At 49.6% G+C, this 24,094-nt stretch overlaps 1 protein-coding gene across 1 annotated transcript; it reads right to left on the bottom strand.

Moving 5' to 3' along the window:
• Positions 1-1,734: 1,734 nt before the first annotated feature.
• IL22RA1 (interleukin 22 receptor subunit alpha 1) lies at positions 1,735-22,757 on the bottom strand. Its single transcript, XM_023219335.1, has 7 exons — positions 22,518-22,757; positions 17,968-18,100; positions 16,549-16,727; positions 13,646-13,821; positions 10,001-10,139; positions 5,190-5,311; positions 1,735-3,647 (listed from the first exon to the last, which is right to left on the bottom strand). The coding sequence occupies exons 1-7, from the start codon at positions 22,558-22,560 to the stop codon at positions 2,739-2,741; spliced, it is 1,701 nt and encodes a 566-aa protein (XP_023075103.1). The 5' UTR covers positions 22,561-22,757; the 3' UTR covers positions 1,735-2,738.
• Positions 22,758-24,094: the final 1,337 nt, after the last annotated feature.

The raw sequence follows: 24,094 nt of genomic DNA, 5'->3' as shown, positions 1-24,094 counted from the left end.
CCTCCCAGAATCATTTCTGAAATGCTTGCCACCCAGAGGAGGGCAGAGAGCTTCGTGGTCCTGTGAGTTGGAAGATATATTTATGGCTCTTAATAAAAAACTTCTTTTTTGAGACGGAGTCTCGCTCTGTTTCCCAGGCTGGAGTTCAATGGCTGGATTTTGGCTCACTGCAACCCCTGCCTCCCAGGTTCAAGTGATCCTCCTGCCTCAGCCTCCCAAGTAGCTGGGATTACAGGCGCCCGCCACCATACCCAGCTAATTTTGTACTTTTAGTAGAGAGGGGATCTCATCATGTTGGCCAGACTGGTCTGGAACTCCCGACCTCAGGTGATCCACCCACCTCGGCCTCCCAAAGTGCTAGGATTACAGGTGTGAGCCACCACGCCTGGTCTTGATAAAAAACTTCTGTAGCTCCCGGGTCTCATTGACTTGGTGAGAATAGTCAACCTGTTAGGTTGTTTTTCACTAATAAACAAGGTGAAGACAGTTAACCTTTGGCCAAGTGTGACCCAAGCAACAGGAAGTAGACTTGTTTGCAGTGGGTGGGGAGAGGGGAGCCGTCATCGGGCTGACTTGGCTGCTGTGGAGGGGTGAATGGGCTGGGGATGCTGTCCAGGGAGACCCATCCCTCTGCACGGAGGTGTTGGGTCTAAACCAGTGACACCGAGGAGAGGTTAAACATTAATTACCATCAGATAAGAACACCACCACCTGTCACTGTGTCCCAGGAAAGGGGAGGGGTGGGGAAGAGAAGAGATGTAGCTGGGAAGAGAAGGACACTGTCCACTCTGGGAAGGGTCCCTCTGAGGCGACTGATGTTACATCCTCTTTCTCAGAAATGTTCAGAAAATGCTTTGGAGGCCGGGTGTGGTGGCTTACACCTGTAATTCCAACTACTCAGGAGGCTGAGGCAGGAGGATCACTTGAACCCATGAGTTCAAGACCAGCCTGGGCAACACGGCGAAACCCTGTCTCTACAAAAAATACCAAAAATTATCTGGGCATGGTGACATGCACCTGTAATCCCAGCTACTCGGGAGGCTGAAGTAGGAGGATCACTTGAGTCCAGGGGGTCAAGGCTGCAGTGAATCGTGTTCATGCCACTGCACTCCAGCCACAGGGTGAGACCCTTTCTCCAAAAGGAAAAAAAAAAAAAGACTTGGGAGCAAGGTGACCAGGAGCACTTGTCTCTAGGGACCCCGTTAGGAGGGCTCCCCTTCTTAGTCTCCACTAGTCTCATCCTCCAAGAATCCAAACAGGCGTGGAAAGCTTCCTCTCCCGATGAGGACAAAAAGCCCTCGGTTTGTGCTCCAACTCTGTCACAGCCTCAATAGTGGGATCTCGGGTGGTTCCCCCCTCCTTCTGGACCTTGGCTTCCTCATGGTAGGGGTCGCCTGAGATGCAGTGATAAGAGGGTATGACAGCAGTCTGTGCAACAGTGCCTCTGTCGGGGGTCAGGGAGGCTGGATGGACAGAGGCCATCTGAGATCACCCCTGCCACCCCCAATGGATTCTGCCTACGATCTCAGGGAGAAGGTTTCACATCATTTGTCTCTGAACTCTGTCTCTAGAAGGCCCTGCAGTCCTTCCTCTTTCCCACCCCAGACCCTGTCCTGAGGAAATCCAGGTCATTTAAGCCCATGAGAAAATGCCAGGTGTGTCTGAAGCCAATCCGAATTGGGGGAGGGGTCACTCCTTGTGTGATGTAGTTTTTAAAAAAAAAATCACAGCAGGAAATAGCTACCGTTTATTGGGCACTGCCCATGTATCAGGCACTATTAAGCACTTTAAAGACATGACTTAATTTCATCTTCACCACAACCCCATGAGGTAGGTGTTATGAGGCCCATGTTACAGATGAGGAAACTGAGGTTCTGGGCACTGATTCATTTGTTTGAAGTCACACAGCTTGTCAGTGGTGAGGCTGGAATTTGAGCCCAGATGGGCTGAACCCAAGGCAGAGTTTGCAAAGTTGTGATGTCAGTACAGTGTGTTACTGTACCCGTTCCAGGGGCCACAGCTCTCACCTTCCTTAAACCCCATTCTCAGGATAGGGTCTGAAACTCCTGCCTGCAGAAAAGGCTTGCGTGTCTCCCTCCCTGGTGGACCTGCATTTCACTTCATTCTAGCAGAGGAATGAAGCTGAAATCGCACAACGTCAGGCAGTTGCCCCGGCTGGGAATGAGCTCCAGGCCACACCCCTCCCTAGAGTCTTGCCGTCCTGCCGACCCTGGCCTTGGCAGAAGTGCAGGTTGTTCTGGTTCTGCCCAGCCTCCCACAGGATGTTCTTTTCCAGGCTCTCTTCTCACCTTTGAGCAATGACAGAAGAGGCAGGGGCCTCATGCTCTGTTGAGCTAGATTGTGAAACTGGCCAGGAATGGGGCAAGGAGAGGCAAATTAATCCAGGGTGTTAGGAGGCGGGGCTCTGGATCTCAGGGGTTTCCCTGCATTTCCTCCTTGCACTGTCATTTCTGCCTTGCAGGTCTCAGCGAGCACGCGCTTGTCTACACAGGCTGCTCCCCAGAGCTCCTCTGCAGCGGTCCTTATCATGCTGCTTTGCTCTGGTGGGGAGCGCACCCATGGCAGGGGCCCTGCGTGCCACTCCCTCTGCTTCTCTCAAGGGCACCCGTCTGAGGCTGGACCTCAGAGTGTGCGGCGTGGGCAGGCATGGGATTGACAGCCAAGGATGTGACACTGGGTAGGGACAGGGAGGAAGCCCCAAGCCTTTCCCATTCCCCTCAGGACTCCCACTGTACAGTCAGGGCCAGGCCTCTGAAAAGAGAATCCAGCTCTGTGGGCTGCTCCAGGTCTGAGGTCTCAGGGGCTAGGCTCTTGGCTTCATCTTTGGGACACACAAGAGACTCCAGCAGGCCCCAGGGACTGGGACTCTGGTCCGAAGGGGAGCATGGGCGGGAAGGAGGATGCAAAGGCAGGGACATGGGGTGGCCCTCGATCTGGACTGAGGAGAGGAGGGGGAGCTGGCCTTTTAGGTACTGTGGTGTCCCTTCCCCCCCACTGTCTAGCACATTCAGGTCAGATGTTCTGTCTGTGCAAACTCCCAGAGGCTGGTGCAATGATTTTGCTTCTTGGGATTCCTCCATAGAAAGGCCACCTGACATGCAGCTTCCAGCCGGTGGCTCTTTCTGAAGCTGACCTTTAGGCCTAAGGTGTTTAGGACTAGAAAGTGTCACAGTGGGGGAGTCTTTGCCAGAACCTTCCACGCATACCCCATAGGAGGGAGGCCAGCTGTCTGGAGTTGCCTGAGGGGCATAGGAGGGAGACTGGACCTTAGAGATGGCCTGTGGGGTGTAGAATGGGAGTTGAGCTTCGGGGGTCACCTGAGGTGCGTAGGATGGGGGCCCGACCTCAGGGGCAGCGTTTGGGGCATAGGACAGTGGGGAGAGGATCTGTGTAGGTGGCACGTTGGCGGGCTGGAGGATGGAGATGTCCGGCTGCCCTAAGTAGGTGATCTCGGACAGGCTGTGCCGCTGTGGAGGTCCTGCGGGCTCCCTGGGTCCGGACACCCTGATCTGGGAGTACTGGACAGGCTGGGCCAGACTGCTGGGGCCGCTGAGGTCAAAGACAGGGATCAGGACGTGCTCCTGGATGAAGCGCAGCGGCTGGAAAGTCAGGACTTGCTGGATGTTCTGTGCAGGGACGACAACAGTCACCCCCCCGTGGTTAGGGTATGTCCCAAGCTCCCCGCTGGTGATGCGGGTGGGTGAGGTCCTCCATAGGGAGGCATCTGGGGGCTTTTTCAAGATGCGTCTGTCCCATATCCCCATCTGCTTCCCAGAGACTCCTCTAGGTGCAAGCGCCTCCCTGAAGGGACGGGATCTCTCAGCTCTTTGGTTCTGAAGTCTCGGTTATCTCAGGGAGAGAGATCTAGGCTCTGGTTTCTCCAGGAGGCGGATAATCCAGGGAGTAGATGACCAGGAATTGGGGTTGCCTTGGGCATGCTCTGGAGGTGTTGGCCCACATTGTTGCTTGGCCCACGGTTCCCTGAGGGCCTAATACAGGATCAGGGTGTGAAAGGAAGGAACCAGAAGAGACTGGGAGAGCTTTACAGAAAATGCTTCATCTGGACTTGCACATGCAGCAAAACTCCCTCAGAGCTCCTCTGTCCCTCCGATGGGCAAGAGCAGGCTCCGGGTGCCCCAGGTGGCTCAGCTCATGGCTTCTGCAGTGGACCTTGCTGCTCTAGCAGAGGCGGCACTGGCATCAGGTGGGGGCTGCTGATGTGATTTGTGTGACTGGTGTAGGGCTTTCCATTTTATTTTATTTTTTAGGGGAGGGGGCAGGTTCCGGTCTTCACTTGCTAGACAAATTCTAAAAGAGCTGCAACAAAGGCTTTCCACTTAACACTTAGTTTTGCCATTTAAAATTTTTTTGTTTAAAATGGCCAGGCGCAGTGGCTCACGCCTGTAATCCCAGCACTGTGGGATGCTGAGGCAGGCAGATCACCTGAAGTCAGGAGTTCAAGACCAGCCTGACCAACATGGTGAAAGCCTGTCTCTACTAAAAATACAAAAATTAGCCGGGTGTGGTGGTGCGCACCTGTAATCCCAGCTACTTGGGAGGCTGAGGCAGGAGAATCACTTGAACTCAGGAGGCAGAGGCTGTGGTGAGACGAGATCATGCCACTGCACTCCAGCCTGGGTGACAGAGTGAGACACCATCTCAAAAAAAAAAAAAAAAAAAAAATCTGTTTAAAAAACAGAATATTTGAAAAGTGGGAGATTTCACAACATAATCTGAAACTCTGGCTTCTCTTGAAAAACGTGAAGATCAGGCAGTGCTGGGCCTGCATTCCCACGTGGTGGTGCCTGGCTGCCCATTTAGACAGGGCATGAGTGCCACGGCTCTCCTGGTACCCACCATTCCTCCCTCGTTGCCTTGCTGCTCATTCAGGTCCCACACTACCCTCCTGGTACTGGACACTTCCAAGCCATGTGGGTTTTTTATTCCGTGTCCACTATTCCTGATCACCTGCCCCTCTCTGATGCATCCTGAGACCTGCTGGGCCACACATCTGTTGACTTTAGGAGGGACTGTGAGCTCCATGAAGGGAGAGAGCAGGCCCATCTCCCACTTTGTCTGTGGATCCCTGCATTTTGGGGAGAACTGGAAACCCCAGAGCCCAGGTCCTCCCCTGGACCTCTCCCTCCCGCCCCAGGGGGATGGCTCACCAGGGAGTTGGGAGGTGCAGGCGGCTTGGTGACATATCTGTAGCTCAGGTAGCAGAGCCCTGCGACGAGGAAGCCCAGGGAGAACAGGAAGGCTCCGGAGAAGGAGTAGGTCCACGTCCGGTCTGGGAAACCAAAGAGGCCAGAGAAGGAAGCATGAGGCTGGGCTCTGCCGGGGCCCGGTTGGGTGTGGCCCCACATGTGGACGCTGCAAATCCTCTCTGACTGGGCTGTCGAAGCCTCTCTTACCCTCAGAATGCAAGATCACAAATGGAAGTCCATAGACTGTACATCTAAATAGTCAGAATTTACAAATTATATTTTTACACTGTTAAATAAAATGTTCTATGTTTCCACATTGACAAAAAGACTTTTCACAACCACCTGGGATGCCATGTTTTAATTCAGAGTTCTTGGACCTCTCTAGGTACTGTGCTGAAATGGGGGGACAGGGAAAGCTCGCAGTGCACTGCAGGCACCCAGCCCAGCCCAGCCCAGCCCAGCTCCATCCCACACTGCCAGGGCCCTCACGCACATGTGTATAGATGCTCCAGCCCTCATGGTCGAGCTCATCCATGACCCCCACAAATAGCCACCTGTTGGTCATCCTTTGGGCCAAGGGTCTGCACTACGTGTCAGCAGTGTCTGCCTTCATGAGGAAGGACCCCCGAAGGAGGACTGCCTGGACAGATCGCAGGCTCCAGGCCACATGTACAGAGTCTCAGGGTCCCAGGTACTCACAATGTGATCTAGAAAGGAGGTCACAGGATCCAGATGGACCTGTCCCCTTTGTTGTATGGAGTCTTCATCTTGCAAGGAGGGGAATGGCCAGGGCAGGACCAGAGAAGGCCTTCTAAAGTGCTGGGTACAGGGAAGGGCCCCTCTTGCTTGAGTCTAAGGGCAGTCCTGCCTCCCTCGTATGGTAGAGGCAGAAGGAGGGGAGAGGTGAAAACAGGGAGGCCTGTCCTCTCCACCTCCCTACCAAGGTAAGGGGCTGGACATCAGGGAAGATCTTGGTCAAGAAGGGAGCCTGGGAAGGCACTGTTCTGTCTAAAATGGAGGGGAGAGGGATGACTAGGACTCTAGTATCCGAGCCTCTCTCTGTGTTCCAGCATCTTTGGGATGGGTGCAGCTGGTTCCAGGCAGGACACACTTCCTGTCACCAGTCCACATGGGACTTGCGAAGGACTTAGGGAGGAAGAGGTTGTTGGAGTTTTTGGTAAAACTGACAGTTTGCAACAGAGGGAAGGTGACTCGGAGAGTCAAGACCCCTGCAGTCCAGGGGCCTGCTAATTACCCTTCCTCTCTTCCTGGCCGCTGTGAGGCCTCAGCTTGGAGAGTTAATCAATAGCTCCAATGATCTCGGTGATCACTGTGAACCCCGGGAACTGCTGGAGCCTCTATTTCCAGCCCACTCCTCGATCCTCCCCTAGCCCATGAGCTTGGGCCTCTCTGGGTCAGCTTCCCACTTCAATGAGACCCTGTCTCCTGTCACATGTTACCCCCATCTCTGCTCCAGGAAAAAGACACGACCCGAATGTCTATAACATTCCAGGACAGGATAGGGACATGGAATGGTCTCTGGCTTGACATATTTCCATTTCACACTGTATGTATTTGGTACATTGCCATTTCACCCATAGGGAGGCTGGATGGAAAAATAAAAACACCACCAGCCTGAGAGTAAGGAATACAGAGTGTTAGAGGCCTGGCTTTGCCACAGATATGCTGAGCATCCTTCCTGCTGCACGACCCTCTCTGGTTTACCCTTTAATAATAACAGTAGCCAGCGGTGGTTGAACTCCTACTACGGGCCATGATCTATATGACCGTGTAGAGCTGGGTGCTCTACCTATGTTATCTCACTGCATCATCAAAACACAACACAGAGGGATAGGGATGCTCCCTTCCTATGGATAACAAAGCTGAGTCCCAGACAGGTTAAGTGACCTGACCAAAGTCACACAGCTACTCAGTGGAGTTACATGTGTAACTCTAAAACTCATCATCCCTGCCACTCTGCAAGGAAGCCTCAGTTTCCTCATCTATAAGATTAGGATATGAGGTGAGATGGCCCTTAGAGCCTTTTCCATCATCAAGATGCTGGGACAGTGCTCTGTGACACTCCCTGTTTATCTACGGAGAGGTAGGTAAAAGGGATTCTGGGGGTAACGCAGACGTCAGGATACACGGTCAAGAGCAGGATGCATCACTCTGAAATGGAAGTAGGAGGAAGAAGTGTGCAGTACAGGGGGCTCACTGTAAACAAAATTGCAAAGTGGTGGGTAGAGCCCAGCCTTCAGAACCAGATGAATCAACCAGGTTACCCGAGCAGCTGTGTGGTCATGGGCAAGTTGCTTAACTTCTCTGAGCCAGAGTTCCTCCTCTGTAAAATGAGGATGATGCTACCCAACTTGCAGGACTGTTCTAAAGATTAAATAATATATGTTACATGTGATAATGAAGATGAAATAATATATGTAAAGCATTTGGCACAACTATTTGCTTGGCAATATAGTAGAATCTAATAAATGTAGGAATTGTTTTAAATATATTTTTAAGAATAAGGTGCCTTCTATATGTTAGCAAGAAGTAGCCACCAAGAAGTGTGATTTATATAAAAGTAGCTACAGTCTTAGGGGGAAAAAAAATGGTATCCCATTATGGGCAAGACCATGTAAGGGCAAGGCACCAGAAGGCTGTTGTGGATAAGGGTGGAGTGGTCTTCACATTGTCAAAAAACTGGTGGGCCAGGAGCAGGTGAGATTTGTCTAGGACATTCCGGGGAAGGGGTTCACAAATCATACAAATGCTCCCAGCTCAGCCCCAGAACGTGAGTTTCCTTTTCTAGTCTCTCTCACCAAGTTCTATTCTGAGCTCGCTAGCAGCCATTGCCCCAGGAAGGGCATGCCCCATGCAAGTGGCCAGTGTTGGCTGTTCCATCAGACACAGCTCCCCTGCCAATTGGTGCACTGGGATTCGGGTGGAGAAATCAGTCTCTTGTGGGCTCTTTGGAAAACTAATGAGTTTCCAAACAAACCTGAGGACCAGAGCTTCATTTCCTAGGGCCCAGCTCTGGCAGCTGCCTGGCCTCGGATTATCGCCTCAGCCCAGGCATCAGCATCCTTATTTGTCAGATGAGGGATCAGGCTCCCAGAGGCTGAGTGACTCCCCCAGGCACGTGGTTGGCTGACATCTGACTAATGCTGTGCCTTCTCATTCCTCATGCGGCACTTCTCTTTCCACTGTGCCACACGCAATGTCCAGCTCGCAAACTCAACTCTATTCTGATTGTTGGCATGGCTGGAACTGAAATCACTTACTGACATCATGAATCTGAATGTGAGGATAAGGTGGAGACTGTTTTACCAAATCTACCTCATCCACTGCCATCGCCTTCATCCTCTAAACCTGCAGCTCTGAGCAATACATTTCCATCTGTCTATGAAAAGAAACACCAATAAAAACATCATGATGCTTGTGATGAGCATCAAGTTTCAATGTGCTAGAGGAAGGGACCATCTCACTAAGCAGATGATTCAAAACCATATCTAGGCCTGGCGCGTTGACGGCTGCCTGTAATCCCAGCATTTTGGGAGGCTAAGGTGGGTGGATCACTTGAGGCCAAGAGATCAAGACCAGCCTGAGCAACAGGGTGAAACCCTGTCTCTACTAAAAATCCAAAAAAAAAAAAAAAAAAAAAAAAAAAAAAAATTATTCAGGAGTGATGGCACACACCTGTAATCCCAGCTACTTGGGAGGTTGAGGTGGGAGAATTGCTTGAAATCGGGAAGCAGAGGTTGCAGTGAGCCGAGATTGTGCTATTACACTCCAGCCTGAGTGACAGAGAGAGACTCTGTCTCAAAAACAAAACACAAAATAAACTACAAAAAACCCAACCATCTCTATAGTAGCTCTGTAGTAAGAGCATGGCCTCTAGAATTAGGCCTCATTCCATCCCTCAGCACCTGTGTGACCCTGGGCAAGTCACTTTTTTTTTTTTTTTTTTTTTTTTTGAGATAGGGTCTCGCTCTGTCATCCAGGCTGGAGTGCAGTGGTGCAAACATAGCTCTTTGCAGCTTCAACCTCCTGGGTTCAAGTGATCCTTCTGCCTCAACCTCCTGTGTAGCTGGGACCACAGAGGCATGCCACCATGCATAGCTAAGTTTTCGATTTTTTTGTGGAGACAGGGTTTTGCCATGTTGCCCAGGCTGGTCTTAGACTTTTAGGCTCAAGTGATCCTCCTGCTTTGGCCTCCCAAAGTGTTTGGTTTACAGGTGCCTGGCCATGGGCAAATGACCTAACGACTCTGAACCTCAGGTTCTTTGTCTGTGAAATGAGGATGAAAATAATACCTATGTCATAGACTGTTCATGAGGCTTGCCCTTGGTTGTGCCTGGTCCCTGGTTAGCACTGCAGAAACACTAGTTATCATGATACCATTATTGTTATTTGACTTTGGGAGATATTGAGAGATCTTTTTATCTTCTCTGCTTCCCCCCCTGCAGATTTTCCCTCCAGTATATCTCACCTGGGTTAATATTAAGGTGAGTTTGCTTTGCCAAGGTACATACAAGGCCTGTCAGAGGGGAAATCCAGACATAGGCTGGAGGGTGAGAATCAAACATTTGCTTTGATAACTCATCAGCCAACTCTTTTATGGATAAACAAAGATTGACTTCAATAACACACTGATAACCCTTCCATGGTTTTTCAGAGTGTTGCCAAGTCTCACCTTGGTTACAGGGAGGAAAGAGGAGAGTCAAGACTTGAATCCAGGAGCCCTACCCCACTCTGGTTTCAGCTGAACTCACCTGGCAGTGTCCTCACTCGGCACATGTAGGGGGCACTCTCCTTGGACCAGGTGGGAACACAAATCATGATGGTGCCAAGGAACTCTGTGTCAGGGGTTAGTCCGAAGAACTCATATTCTCTTTGCTTCCCTCCAAGGTGCTGAATTGGACAGAGAACGTGATTCGTGTTACACACTAATCTCCACATGGATCCCAAGGAAGCTTACTCGCTTCTCCTCCTGGATTCTGGTTTGGTGCTGATGGGTCTGTCTTCAGTCTCTGTTTCCATTCCCCTCCCTTCTGCTTTATCCCCAAATCCAATCAGTGTCCAAGCACATGTGTCTTTCACTTGCAATAGTGTCTGGTCCATAGGCAGTCGTTATACACACTAGTGGCTACCATTATGACCTCCACCACCCTCCCACCCTCCCACCATCCCTCCTTCTTCCAATTCTTCTTGTCCTTCACCTTTTCTTTGTTAAACGTTGAAAACTCTTTGAACACCCATTCCTTTCTTTCTTTCCTCATTGCTTCTGCCTTAATTGGGCCTCAAGCCTTCAGCCTGGACTCTAGCAGTAGCCTTTTTCATGTTCATCCATCTCTGGGTTTGCCCCGTTCACTTCCATATTCATCCTGGTGTTATAGGGATCTTTCTAAAAGATAATCTCATTATAATGCTCTTCTGTTCAAAAGCCTTTGATGGCCTCACCCATATTTACAGAATAGAGTCCTGGTCCCTGGCTTCCAGTCCAGACTCATTTGTCTCTGCAGCCCACCTGGCTCTCTGCAGGCTCATCAATGCTGGATACCCGCCACTCAGGTAAACACCTACCTTGCATAAGAAAGCCCTTGTTTCTTCGCATCTGCCAGTCCTTCTGCTGGACCTGTGTTTTGATTCTCGTTCTTCTGTGTATCTCTCACCTTTTTGACCCTGAACTCCTCTCCCGTGGCTGCCATATGTCATCCTGCCTGGCTCTGCTCCTACCTTTCTGATTGGTCTTTCACTGGTTTTAGCCCCTCAGTGTTGTTCTGCAAGATTTGCTCTTCAACCATTTCCTTCTCTCTCACGTACTCTCCAGCCACTTAGTGATCTTATCTGAACCCATGGCTGCTGTGAGCACCGATGTGTGGATAACTCCCAAACTTATCTCAGGAAGAGCTGTAGCATTTCTATGGGCTCTGCCAGCTCCCTGCTGGATGTACCATGTGAGCATCTCTAAGTCAACACGTCCAAACATGCTGCCCTCCTCTCTCTGGGGCCGGCCCCATCCCAAACCCCAAACCCAAATCTGCTTTTGATTCTCTAATTTTGGTAATAGCATCACTCTTCTTCTAATCTCCAGGGCCTAAACCTTGAAGCCATTTTGGACAAATCCCCTCTCATATCTTGGGTGATCCAGACACCTTCCTTTAAAGGGCCAGAACCTGTGATCTCGGGAGTTCAAAAGCTGAGAATTTTTTTCTTTGGCTCTTTGTATTTCAGCTCTGCCTTCTCTTTTTCAGGCACATGGAGGCCAAGGTTGAGGGTAAATTATTGTTTTCTTTTGTGTATGTTTCTGGGGGTGATGGTGACAGTGAGTGAAGAAGTACATAAATAAATTTTTTAACTTATTGTTTTGTAGAACTTATGTGGTTGAAACTGGACACATTACATATCATGAGACACAACTCCAGGAGAGTTACAAAGGCCCTGATTCCCCTTCCCCAAGTTTTTGACGATCTCCATCCTGGTTCAGGCCCTCATTTCCAACGTATACCATTATAATAATCTTCTGACTTCCCACCCTGTTATCTCTTCCATTTCCACATTTGATCTTTCTTCATTCTAATCCAAGTAATTTACAGTTTATATTGGACCAAACATCCCCAAAATAACAACTATAAATTCTGAGCAAAATGAAAAACAACTACTTACAGGCATTAGAAAGAAAATAAAAGTGGGCACATATTGGAGAAAGGATAACTGGCAATGGGTACATTTCCAATTTTTACTGTCTTTTAGCCTGAAGGTAGACCCCAGTCTACACTTTGAGGGATGGTTAAACCTAGATAGAAACCCTGTATTCTCACTGTCTTGAATACCCAAAAGGCAGGGCTTGGAATAATCACAGCAGCTGGAAAATGAGAGGAGAAACCATAGACAGGAGAGAACGTAGATGAGGCCCAAACTCTGTGTATAAACTCTGCTCAAATCCCTGACTGACCCCTAAAGTAGGCATGAATGGGGTAGACTCCAAGCAGTACAGGTAAAGTTGAAAAAAAAAAAAAAAAGAAATTTCAGAGTTTGGAGTTCAGCCAAATTAATTGCCTGCTAAAACTGGATGAAACCAAACCAATACTCTTTGGAGGAATATAACAGAATCTACAGTAATTTCAACATAATGCCCAGGATACATTTCAAAATTGTTAGACATACAAAGAAAGAATATGTGACCCATATTCAAGAGAAAAGACAATAATGACTGACCCTGATGACAAAAATGTTGAATTAGCAGACAATGATTTTATTTTATTTCATTTTATTTTATTTTATCTGAGACAGAGTCTCACTCTGTCACCCAGGTTGGAGTGCAGTGGTGCAATCTCAGCTCACTGCAATCTCTGCCTCCCAGGTTGAAATGATTCTCCTGCCTCAGCTTCCTGAGTAGCTGGGGACAGGCACCTGCCATCATGCCTGGCTAATTTTTGTATTTTTAGTAGAGATGGGGTTTCACCATGTTGGCCAGGCTGGTACTGACTTCCAAAAGGCCAATACCAATTTCTGTGGCATGCCAGGTGATATATGAATATTAATGACATAATATGCATATTATACATATTAGGCTTTCTGGAAGCCAGTACCGGTTTCTGCGGCATGCCAGATAATATATGCATATTATGTCATTTTTGGCTTCCCAAAAGTTTTCTGGAAGCCTTACAAATCTTGCTGCAATGACATCCTACCCCACTTCCCAATACTCATATTTTTCTCTACCCATAGCTATTTGAATTCTTGTTTTAACTCCCTCTTTGCTCCCTAGATTATAAGCTCCTTGCATGCAGAAACCATAAAGTAGGAAATAAACATTCATTTAACTGAATTGTGGTTTGGTGGCACATGCTGAGGGTAGGGGGTACCAAATATTTTCTGAATATGAAAAGAAATAATTCATATATTATTTGAGAATTTATGCCCTTGCCTTCCACCTCTTATTATTACTCATCCTTCCACATTGCCTGTATATAGTTCCTGCAAATAGTGGAGAACTACTGCAGCAGTAGAAATTGATTCTAGCATTTTCTAATGTGAACATCCGAAGATATGAATAGAGGTTGTTCCCCCGGATGTGAGAAGGTGTTAAACAAAAAACCATGTAAATATTATGCAAAAAAAGTAGCTTCTCTGGTGAAATAAATTTGGGAGAAGTTGTATTAAACAAATTGATAGTGGAGTATTGGTTCTGCAGGACTTGTCAGAGTTTTTAGCATGCTATTGTGTGTGTGACTCTATGAGAGAGGTTGTCATTTGTGATGTTTTCCAGGCTTCAAGGAGCCTCTCGAGGGACATGTTTTGGGAAACGCTAATTTACATAACGTGTACCCTTTTTTTCTTAAAGCAACTCAGATCTAATTGAGAGGGAAGAGGCTTCCTAGGCAGAGAAAGACCAGGGTGCAACATACACTTACCATTTGGTAGGTGTGGTTGACCTGGAGCTCTAAGTGGTAGAACAGGTCATGGAAGATGTCTTCCAGGGTTAGCCGGTGGCCGTCCCCTGCACGGATGGGCGTGGGGGTAGGATGAACAATCATCTGAATCGATCTCACTTTGGGGATACAGGTCACATCAGGTGGCTTGAGGGTAGCTGGGGATAGGGAGAGAGAAAAGAGAAAAGAGAAAAGAAAAAGTCAGAGTTGGTGGGTAGTGTCTGAGGCTACCCTGGACAGTGGAAAATGACTGTTCCCTCTCTCCTTCCACTCCAATGCCAGCTATGCTTCTGGAAGCATCGGCTAAACAAACAGTAAAAAGAGAAAAGTTTCTGCAAGCCCTGGTGTTTGGGTTTCAGGCTGGCAAAGGGATGACCAAAGGTGGATGAGAAGAACCCAGGGTGAGGGGCACCAGTCCTGTAGCTTGGTCATGCTTTTGGCTTGCTCCTACACATCCCAGCCCCCTGCATCCCCACCTTAAGTCAGCCTGGAACACCCTTCTTCCCTCATCTATTGAGTATGACAGTTTTGGGGATGTCAATGACATCAACTACACATCCTAAAAAATGTTTGGGGCCTAATACTATTGATGCAGCCTCAAAGGTCAGGCTGAAGACTTCTGTCTCTCTCAAGATGGAATTTTCCAAATAACCAAATTACCTTTGCTGGTTTACAGACTCCTTTGAGAATGTGATGAATGCTGTGGGTCTTCTCCCCTCCAAAATGTACATATACAAAAATCTTGCATCCAACTTCAGGGATTCACGGACCTCACTTACCCTAAATCTAATTTGTAAAAATACCTCAATGATCCATTGGCCTCCAAGATCGAAAATATCTGAGTCAGAACAATGTTTATTTCAGTGATGCCAATAAAATTGAAAAACTGAGCTGTATGTCCTCCAAAAGGGAAATATGTAAGTAAATTAGAGTACCTCCCTAGAATGGATCATTTTGCACTGTGAAATATCATGTTGTGCAATATGTTTAATGATATGGGCAAATGTTCATGATACTAATATATGGGGAAAAAGAACCTAAGACAAAAAAGCAATGCCAGATTGCAAAGTAGATACAGCTGCTAGTAACTGCAGTTATGTTAGAATGTTAAGATTATTTTGGGTGACTTTTATTTTTCTTTGTATATGTCTATATTTCACAAATTTTCTACAATGAATGTGAATTCATTGAACAAGCCAGGTTAAAAAAACAATATTTTACTTAATTTTATTTTTTTATCTTCTTAAAAAGCTATGTGTGACTATAAAATCATCATCACATGATTATCTTGTGTGGGGAGTTTGGCAACTGTATTAGTCCATTCTCACACTACTAATAAAGACACACCTCAGACTGGGTAATTTATAAAGGAAAGAGGTTTAATTGACTCACTGTTCCACATGGCTGGGGAGGCCTCAGGAAACTTACAATCAGGAAACTTACAGAACGGGAGGCAAACATGTTCTTCCTCACATGGTGGCAGGAAGGAAAATGAAAACCGAGCAAAGGGGGAAGCCCCTTATAAAACCATCAGATCTCATGAGAACTTACGAGAATAGCATGCGGGAAACTGTTCCCATGATTCAGTTACCTCCTACTGGGTCCTTCCCACAAGATAGGGTTATGGGAACTACAAATCAAGATGAGATTTGGGTGGGGACATAGCCAAACTATATCAGCAACTGCTATCCACTCATTCATTCATTTACTGAATATCTTTTTTTTTTTGAGACAGGATCTCATTGTGTCACCTAAGCTGGAGTGCAGTGGGGCAATCCCAGCTCACTGCAGTCCTGACCTCCTGCGTTCAAGCTACCCTCCCACTTCAACCTCCTGAGTAGCTGGGACTACAAGTGTGTGCCACCACATCTGGCGAATTTTTAAATTTTTTGTAGAGATGGGGTCTCACTGTGTTCCCCAGGCTGGTCTTGAACTCCTAGGCTCAAGTGATCCTCTTGCCTCAGCCTCCCAAAGTGCTGGGATTACAAGTGTGAGCCACCGCGTCTGGCTATTGAGCATCTTCTGTGTGCCAGGCACTATGCTGAGGGCTGGGAATGCAGTGGATTCTGCTGCCCACACAGGGAGTTCTAGAGTTCACATTTTAGAGAGGGAGGCAGATGATAACATGTGTGAGCAAACAGTAATTACAGCGTGTGATCTGAGTGATGAAGACAATAAACCCTGTATTGCAATAGAGAATCACAGGTGGTGGCCTACTGAAATCAGGTCATCAGGGCTGGAGGTGGGGACGCTGACTTAGGAGGTGATGTTGAAGCTGAGCCATGAGGACTATAAAAGAACCAGTCATGTGAAGAGCCCAGAAGTGCCCCCAGACAGTAGGAGCAGCAAAGACTCCGAGGCAGGGACTGTCAGAAGCTTGGCTGCTTGATGCATTGGGAAGACATGTTCAAGATGAGGACCAGGGTAGGCAGGGCCTCGCGGGCCGTGGCAAAGAGTTGGATCTTATTTTTAGAGTCATGAGAAACTGCCAGACGGTTTTAAGCTGAGAAGAGAAGGTGGGATTTATGTGTTGAGGAGTTCTCTCTAAATGCTCTGTGGAGAATGGGCTGGAGGAGGTGGTAAAGAGGGGAGTTGGGGAAACAAATTAGGTGGCCTTGACCTCAGTCGAAGGGCAAGATAAGTGTGGTCTGAACTAGGAAAGTTGGGGTGGAGGTGGAGAAAAATCAACAAACCTGCTAGGGACACACTGCAATTGGTGGGGCGGGGGCCTTCCCTAAAAGCCACATCCTCAGCTGCCCCCCTCCCCTTGCAGAGAGCCCCTTCTGGGCCCTCCACCCACTCCAGAGGGGAAGAGGCCATCCCATCCCGCAAACACCTGCGCTTTCCTCTCCCCTTCCCTGAAACCCACAGGGGCTCCAACTCACTGTGCTGCAGAGAGCTGAACCTGTCAGTCATCTTGGTGGCTGACCGGCCTCCCACGCTGACAGCGGTGACCCTGGCATAGTAGAGCTCCGTGAGGTTGCCCGTCTCCACCGTCAGGTTGCAGGACTTTCCGGTGATCCGCTGACAGCCCTTCTTTGCCACCCAGTCCCTCTCTCCGTACCTGCGGGCCAGGAAGGGGCCAAGTCACAGTAGTGATGAAAAGGCCAGCACTAGGACTGTGGCTTATTAATAATGCCAAGGAGATCTAATATTTACTTAGCACGTTCAGTGGCCCAGGCTCTTTACGCGAATGATCTCATTTTGTTCTCACAATGACTCTCTGAGGCATATGCATTCTTCTTTTTCTTTCTTTCTTCCTTTCTTTTTTTTTTCTTGAGACACGGCCTTGCTCTGTCACTCAGGCTGGAGTGCAGTGGTGCAATCTTGGCTCACTGCAACTTCTACCTCCGGGGTTCAAGTGATTCTCCTGCCTCAGTCTCCCGAGTAGCTGGGATTACAGGAGTGCACCACCATGCCCGGCTAATTTTTGTATTTTAGTAGAGACAGTATGGCCACCCTGTTGGTCAGGCTGGTCTCGAACTCCTGACCTCAAGTGATCCACCTGCCTCAGCCTCCCAAAGTGCTGAGATTATAAGTGCGAGCCACGGTGCCCAGTCTATTCTCTTTATTTTTCAAATAAAGAGGATGAGGCTCGAAGAAGTAAATTGCCCACGTGTTTGAAGTGTGCATGTGGGGAGCCAGGACTTGAACCCAGCCAGTCTGAGTCCACATTCTGAGCTCGTCATCACCATAATCCTTTGATGTGGGCCCTGTTATCCCCATTTTACAGATGAGAGAAATGAGGCTCAGAGAGGGGGAAGTGACTTGCTACAGGGCAATGTGGCATGACCAGGAGTGGAAGCCACGCTTGAGGACTCCTGAGCCCAGGCCACCCCTCCTCACCTGCATGGGAGGCAGAGGAGTAGGAACAGGAGCGTGGGCTAGAGGGGCTGGGTGCATCTTCAGCTGACCTGGTCTCACGAATAATAATAAAACAATTATTGGTAGCTTATAATTTTCCAGGCACAAGTGCTAATGACTTTATCTTGTTTAACCCACCCAAAAACTCTGTGATGAAGGTGCTACCATTGTCCTCACTTTGTGGGTGGAGAAACTGAGGCTTCGCGAGGTCACCTGACTGCCCAAGGTTACACACACAAGAGATGGCATTTAAGTCCAGGCAGCCTGACCCTATCACCTGTACTTTTTACCGTTATATTATTCTCCCTCCCCAAAAGAAACACAAAGGAGCAAAGCTTCATCTGGGAGGGATGGGAACATATGGAGAGCAGGGGAATTCCTTGGAGAAGGGCTGGCTTCAGAGCACAGTCAAAGGAGGGGGAGTCAGGAGAGAAGCCTACGTCTTATACTCGATGCTGTAGACCGTGTCTGGGGTGCCCTCCGGCCCGCTGTCCCACGTCAGGATGTTTTCAAAGTTGTTGGACTGGAATTTCACGTGCTGGAGCAGATCTGAGGGGTCCTCAGGGGCATGAGCTGCAGGAGGGAGGGAGGAGGGTAAGCAGGGCTTTCCCAGGGTCACCCTGCCCATGTGTGGGCTCCGTCAGAGTCCTATCCCATATAAATTTCATGCAAAGTGCCTTTGCTTTCAAGATGTCAGCCTGGTGGGGGGGCAGGGAGACCCCAGCGCCCAGTCTTCTGCAAATGGGCCAGTGAGAGGGGATGCTTCCCACACTGTTCTAACCAATCATCCACTCTCAGCCATTTTGCTTTGCATTGAGCTGTGATTCACATTCCATAAATGTCCCCACCTTATAGTGCTCAGTCCAATGGTTTCTTAGTATTTTCACAATGTTGTGCAATCATCACTATTATCTAATTCCAGAACATTTTCAGCACCCCAAAAAGACATTGCATGCCCATTAGCAGTCACTCCACCCATTAGCAGTCACTTCCCATTCTTCTCCTCCCCTAACCCCTGACAACCACAAATCTACTTCCTGTGTCTGTGAATGTGCCTACTCTAGACTTTTTATATAAATAGAGCCTTGGCTGGCTTCTTCCACTTAGCATAACGTTTTCAAGTTTCACACTTACGGTAGCATGGATTAGTACTTCCTTTTCAGGGCTGAATAATATTCCATTATGTGATATACCACATTTTGTTTATCCACACATCAGGATATTTGGGTTGTTTCTACTTTTTGGCTACCATGAATAACGCTGCTGTGAACATCGTGTTCATTTTTTTAAGTGGACACATGTTTTCAGTTGTCTTGGATATGTATCTAAGACTGGAATTTGGTAGGTTATATGGTAGCTCTACCTTTAACCTTTTGAAGAACTGTCAAACTATTTTCTAAAGTGGCCGCACCATCTTTCTTTTGTCTTTGAGACAGGGTCTTGCTCTGTCCCCCAGGTGGGAGTGCAGTGGCGCGATCATGGCTCACTGCAGCCTTGACTTCCTGGGCTGAAGCAGTCCTCACACCTCAGCCTCCTGAGTAGCTGGGATGACAGCCGTGCACCACCACATCTGGCTAATTCATTTTTAAATTTTTTGTAGTGATAGGGTCTTAAATATTGTCCAGGATGTTACGGCTGCATCATCTTACATTCCCACCAGCATTGTTCGAGAGGTTCAATTTCTCCATATCCCCATTGATGCTTGGTATTGTATCTCACTCACTTTTTAACACAACCTGAAGTTGGTGTCCTCACCCTTATTTTAGAGATATGTAACTAAAATGTGTAAGGAGTAATTTGCCTCAAGTCGAAGCAATGGTGGAGGAGGCGCTTGTGAATTCCAGTCTCTCCGCTGGCTGAGCCAATCCCTGCCCTCACACCAGGCTGGCTTCTCGAAAGCAAAGACATCTTGCACGAAATCTGTAGGGGGCAGGACTCTTGACTGAGCCCACACATGGGCAGGGTGACCTTGGGAAAGCTGTTTAAGCAACGAGAACTTCAATTGCCTCATCTCTAAAATGGAAATAGTTTGATTTACCTAAAGACAAACAACAATGACAACAGCAGCCGCTGGCATTTGTGAAGTGCATGGCCTCTTTCAGGCAAGTCCCTTCCTTCATTAAATCCTCACGACAATGTGCCCCCATCACTATCCCCATTTGATGAATGAGGAAAACTGAGGCTCAGAGAGAGCTGTTGCCCAGCATCACAGTTAGGATGTGAAGAGCCTACCATTTTCATCCCAGTGCCAGACTGGTTGTGGGACAGATAGAGCGGGTGGCTTTAGTGTCTAATAGGCCCCTCGGTACATGTGTTGAGTCCAAAGGGAGGAGACCTGGGAAGGGAAGACATTTGCTCTGTAGGGAGGGGGGCTGTCTTGTTCACCCGTTTATATGAGGATGGGGGGCTTTAGGGACCTGAGCACCTGATAAAAGGATGAATTTAGGGAGGAGGAGAGGAGAGAGGAAGAGAGAAGCTGGCCCTTGAAGAGCTCACAGCCCTCTCTTCCAGGCTAGGTCTTTGCCCAGCCCACTTCTGCTTATGGTAAGGGAAGGGCAGTGAGGGCCTGAGCCTCAAGGAAGGGGCTGGGGAGGGGCTGCAGCCTCTGAAGCAATCTGCACTGTAAACCAAGAGTCCTTAACTTATAAAACCCTTCCCTCAGCCCAGCAGGGTTGGGCTGTGGAGAGCAAGAGCCTGTGGGAAAATGGCGGCCCAAGCTGGCAGCTGGCTCCTACTTCGGAGGCCCTGGCTGGCTGGCGTGGGAAATAAACAGGTGGGAAAATGTTGAGCAGCCCCAGCTGGGTCAAGGCCTTGCGGCCTGGGTGTGTGTCTTGGATATGTTTGTGACTCTCCTTCCACAGAGACGACCATGACTGCCAGCGGGCCCAAGGTGTGAGGGAGCAGACAGTTACTGATGCCCCTACTCCAACTCTGCACACAAGAGGGGTCCTCAGGCTTGGCAAGGACCGGTGGGGTCAGGGAAGGACGGCCCCACCCCGCTGCACATCCTCCTCGCTGCACAACCTCGAAGGCTGCCCTCCTCTCTGAATCTGGGTTCTGGCCCAGCAGCTGCAAAATGTCTTCAGGCTTCCTGGAGTCCCCAGAATGGGGCCTTAAGGATGGCACGGGGAGGTCTACTGCCTCTACCCAAGCTGACGGCTGTGCCACGGAGCCTCAGGATGTAGCTGACATCTTGTTTGGATGTGAGGCTGGGTGGAACTGGGGTCAGTTCTGGAGGGAGGGGTCCTGGATTCAGGGCTGAGTCTAAAGTTGAGGAGACGAGTCCAGTCAAGGTCAGACCTGAACAGTGACTTCTGGTCGGGTGGTGGGTCAGGGCAGGAGGGTGAGGGTGGGATTTGAGAGGCCAGGCTCCATCAGGGCTTGGGGTAGAGTCTGCAGTGGGAATGGTTGCTGCTTGAGGTCAGTGTGCTGGGTGGGAAATAGAGGGCCCATCTGGGTTGCGAGGAGGCTGGTGGCTGAGGTGGGGGCATTGTTGCCAAGGCACAGGACCCTGGGCTACATGGAGGTTGGCACCACTTGTCAGGAGGGAACTGCAGTTAGCTTCCTGAAGAGGGATAAGTGAATCTCGGCCCACCCTTCTCTTTTAGGGGTGTCAGGGACTAACAAGATCTCTCCCTCTTCTCCCGCCCTCCTTGCTCCTTTTCCTCCTCAAATCCATCATCTATTCCTCAGCCTGTGTTGCTTCGGCACTTCCCGGGTGAAAGTCTATATTGCGAAATCTGGGGAGACATGTGTTGTGTGGAGCCTGGCAGCCTGGCGGATTTATAAAAGGCAATTTGTTTTTTCACATTCATGTGGAAAAACAATGTTCTGTCAACCAGCTGGGAAGCTAAGGTAAAATACACAAACAAGAAACAATTCCACATGCTCTGGAGTCAGCCTAAGATTGGGGGAGTGAGGGCCCGGGGTGTGCAGCGCGAGGGAACTGACCCTTGACGGTCTCCTAAGGGCTGTTTCCTGGGGGTCCTCCATCTCAAAGGGCTGGGAGCCTCTAGGATTTCCAACCAGTATGGCTGGAGGTCTAAAGGAACATGTCTTGGGGGCTCACATCTTCCTGGAACGCCCAGCCTGATGCTGGGAAGCAGACTGGAGCAGCACCACAGAGCTGGGAGCCCTGGGGACACAGGCAGCCCGGGTGAGACAGCGGCAGAGGGGGTGGGAAGCTCTCCCCTTCGTGGGCCTCGTCCTGCACTTGAGCAAAGAGGGCCTGGCTGAGGACACACCTGCTCACCATCCTCAAGCGGGACTATGCTTTGACTTCCTAAGGAAGTTCCCTGAATTTCACGCAATGCATCAGGAGAGCAGAGACAGAGTCTAGGGTCTCATGTAATGTTCTGCACAATGAGCTCCCCCCCGACTTTATTGGCTTTGAACACTATGCCCTTAAGCCCTGTTTCCAAGTGGGTCCTGTGTCTTAAGACCTATTAATGTAGCGGACCTGCCCACTCTAGGAGAAAATGCTCTTTCAGATCTATGATAACAAAAGGGACCAAAGAGGCCCTGCAGGGGCATGGAGGGAGGCAACGGCAGAACTCAAGCTTTGTTTCCCCCGTCCTTCCTCCGCCTCCCCTGTCAGGCCAGTGCCAGGTGAGAGGCAGAAGAAGGGATGGTACAACCCGTGCCAGCACCATTTGAGGGACCAAAGGATGTCTGCCTCCTCCAGGCCAATTCTCCATTCACTGAGGTGCAGCGATCCAGCACCCCCAGTTCAGACAGCTGACTATATTCCCTGAGACCTGAGGGTCCTTTGGGTCCCTGGAAGAACCCAGAGTCTGAGGCACCTTCTCCTGCCCCCAGCAACCTAAGCTGGACATTTGCTTCTCCATGGACACCCGGCACCCTGCTCAGCCCTAGCAGGGAAGAAACTGAAACTGGCTATGCTGGAGCTGGGGAGGGTGCTGGGGAGATGACCCTGATCATTGGCCCCTAGGATGGGGGAGATCTGACCACAGGGTGGATGGGCACTCACCGGCCAGGGATCCCACAGCCAGGATGGTCAGCAGCGTCCTCATCGGGGCCGGCACAGAGCCCTCCCTTGGTCTCTGCTCTGCCGTGCACAGAGGGAGGGCTGGGAGTCTTGGCGCCCTGGCAGCTGGCTCCACCCGGGCATGGGGCGGGGAGAAGGGGGTGGGTGGGACCCGAGCCAGTGAGGAGCAGGGGTACAAAGGTGCCCTGGCCCCGTGTGCTCTGGAATTCCAGGTTCTGGGAGGGATCTAAGGGAGTTCCCTTTCGACTTGCAGAAAACAGCAACTGTAACAGGCTGGCTTGTTTATCTGGTCTGGTGGCTGATTCATCCCAAGTGGTTTATCGAGGAGCTGAGGGGCAGAAAAGGCAAGAATAATCCATGATATGCAGCCTTATCAAAAAGCAATTTGGCGCTGTGGATCAAAAGCCTACACCACACGCCTATCTTTGTCTTTAATAATTCTATTCCTAGGGGATTTACCCTAATGAAAATAATTGGACAAGAGAGGGGGGGAAGAAAAAAGTCCCAGAATGTTTCTGGCAGCAAAGGAAAAGCTGTGACTCCTTTGCTTTTCCTGCAGGAGGAGATGGAGAGCACATGATGCTCCTCCTTGATCCTCCATATCAAGGTAGGTCCCGACTGTTGTGGTGGGCTTGGGAACAGCTCTGCCCTAGAGAGGCTGCTGGGGGCGAGGAAGCCCAGCCACTCTTACCTTGAGCCTTTGGGTCTAGGATCTGCAAAGGGTTAGGAAAAAAATGGAACTCAAACTTCAGTCATTCTTTCTGCTGTGCTAGAGATGGGGCCGAACTTCGTGAATGGGCCTTTGGTTCGGGACAATGAAGATTCATTGCTCTCCCATCGTTCTGCCACGTGGGGCAGGATCTGAACACGAGCTTTGTGTGAATGAACAGACAGGTGTTTAGGAAATGGTTTTCTCCTTCCTGCAGGGCCCCAGAGAAGGTTGAAGGGCCCTGGGGCCTGGACTTTGGTCAGGGTGGACACGATTGGAGGGTCCTGCCCCTGGGGAAAGTTTGCCCGGCCCCAGGTGCACAACGGCAAGCGAAATTTTAGCAGGGATCCTGCCAAGGGGTTGGACGCGATGGGCTGTGATACCCTGGGATCCGTGTTTAAGTTTTTCTTTCCTGAATTGTAATTGTTTGTTATCGGCCCCGATGGCTAAAGTTTGTTTGACAAAACAGCCAAATATAAGCTGTGCTTTGGAGGAATCAAGTAGGACCCAGGCCAGTCATTTCCTGAAATTGCAGGAAACTACATTTTCCAGACTCCTTTATCAACTGCTTTCTGGTAAGTTTAGCCCCTGGGAGAAGACTGTGGAGGCAGAGATCAGAGCGTTTCTCCTCCTTGTTTTCTGCTTTGAGTGGCTTCTCCAGCAATGGCCGTATCTCCTCTGCAGCTCCCGCTACCCCTGGACAGTCCATCAGCCAGGCAGTCCCCTATGTCTTTCTTGCTCCTATCTGGAGGCCAGCTCCTGGCCCTGGCAACACCTTCTCCCCTCATCTTTCCCTTCAGGGGGTTAGGATGGCACGACTTCCTGCTGTGGGGAAATCTCTGAACTGTCT

Source organism: Piliocolobus tephrosceles, chromosome 1 (assembly GCF_002776525.5).
Source record: "Piliocolobus tephrosceles isolate RC106 chromosome 1, ASM277652v3, whole genome shotgun sequence".
In the NCBI taxonomy this organism is placed as follows: Eukaryota; Metazoa; Chordata; class Mammalia; order Primates; family Cercopithecidae; genus Piliocolobus; species Piliocolobus tephrosceles.
This window is presented reverse-complemented; position numbering and strand designations above follow the sequence as displayed.

Bases quoted from the DNA above. Each gene is read 5' to 3' on its own strand.
- IL22RA1 (XM_023219335.1), bottom strand. From the start codon at position 22,560: ATGAGGACGCTGCTGACCATCCTGGCTGTGGGATCCCTGGCCG. The intron at 18,101-22,517 runs GTGAGTGCCCAT...TCCCTCCTGCAG, and splicing joins GGCTGTGGGATCCCTGGCCG to CTCATGCCCCTGAGGACCCC. The intron at 10,140-13,645 runs GTAAGTGTATGT...TGTCCAATTCAG, and splicing joins TCAACCACACCTACCAAATG to CACCTTGGAGGGAAGCAAAG.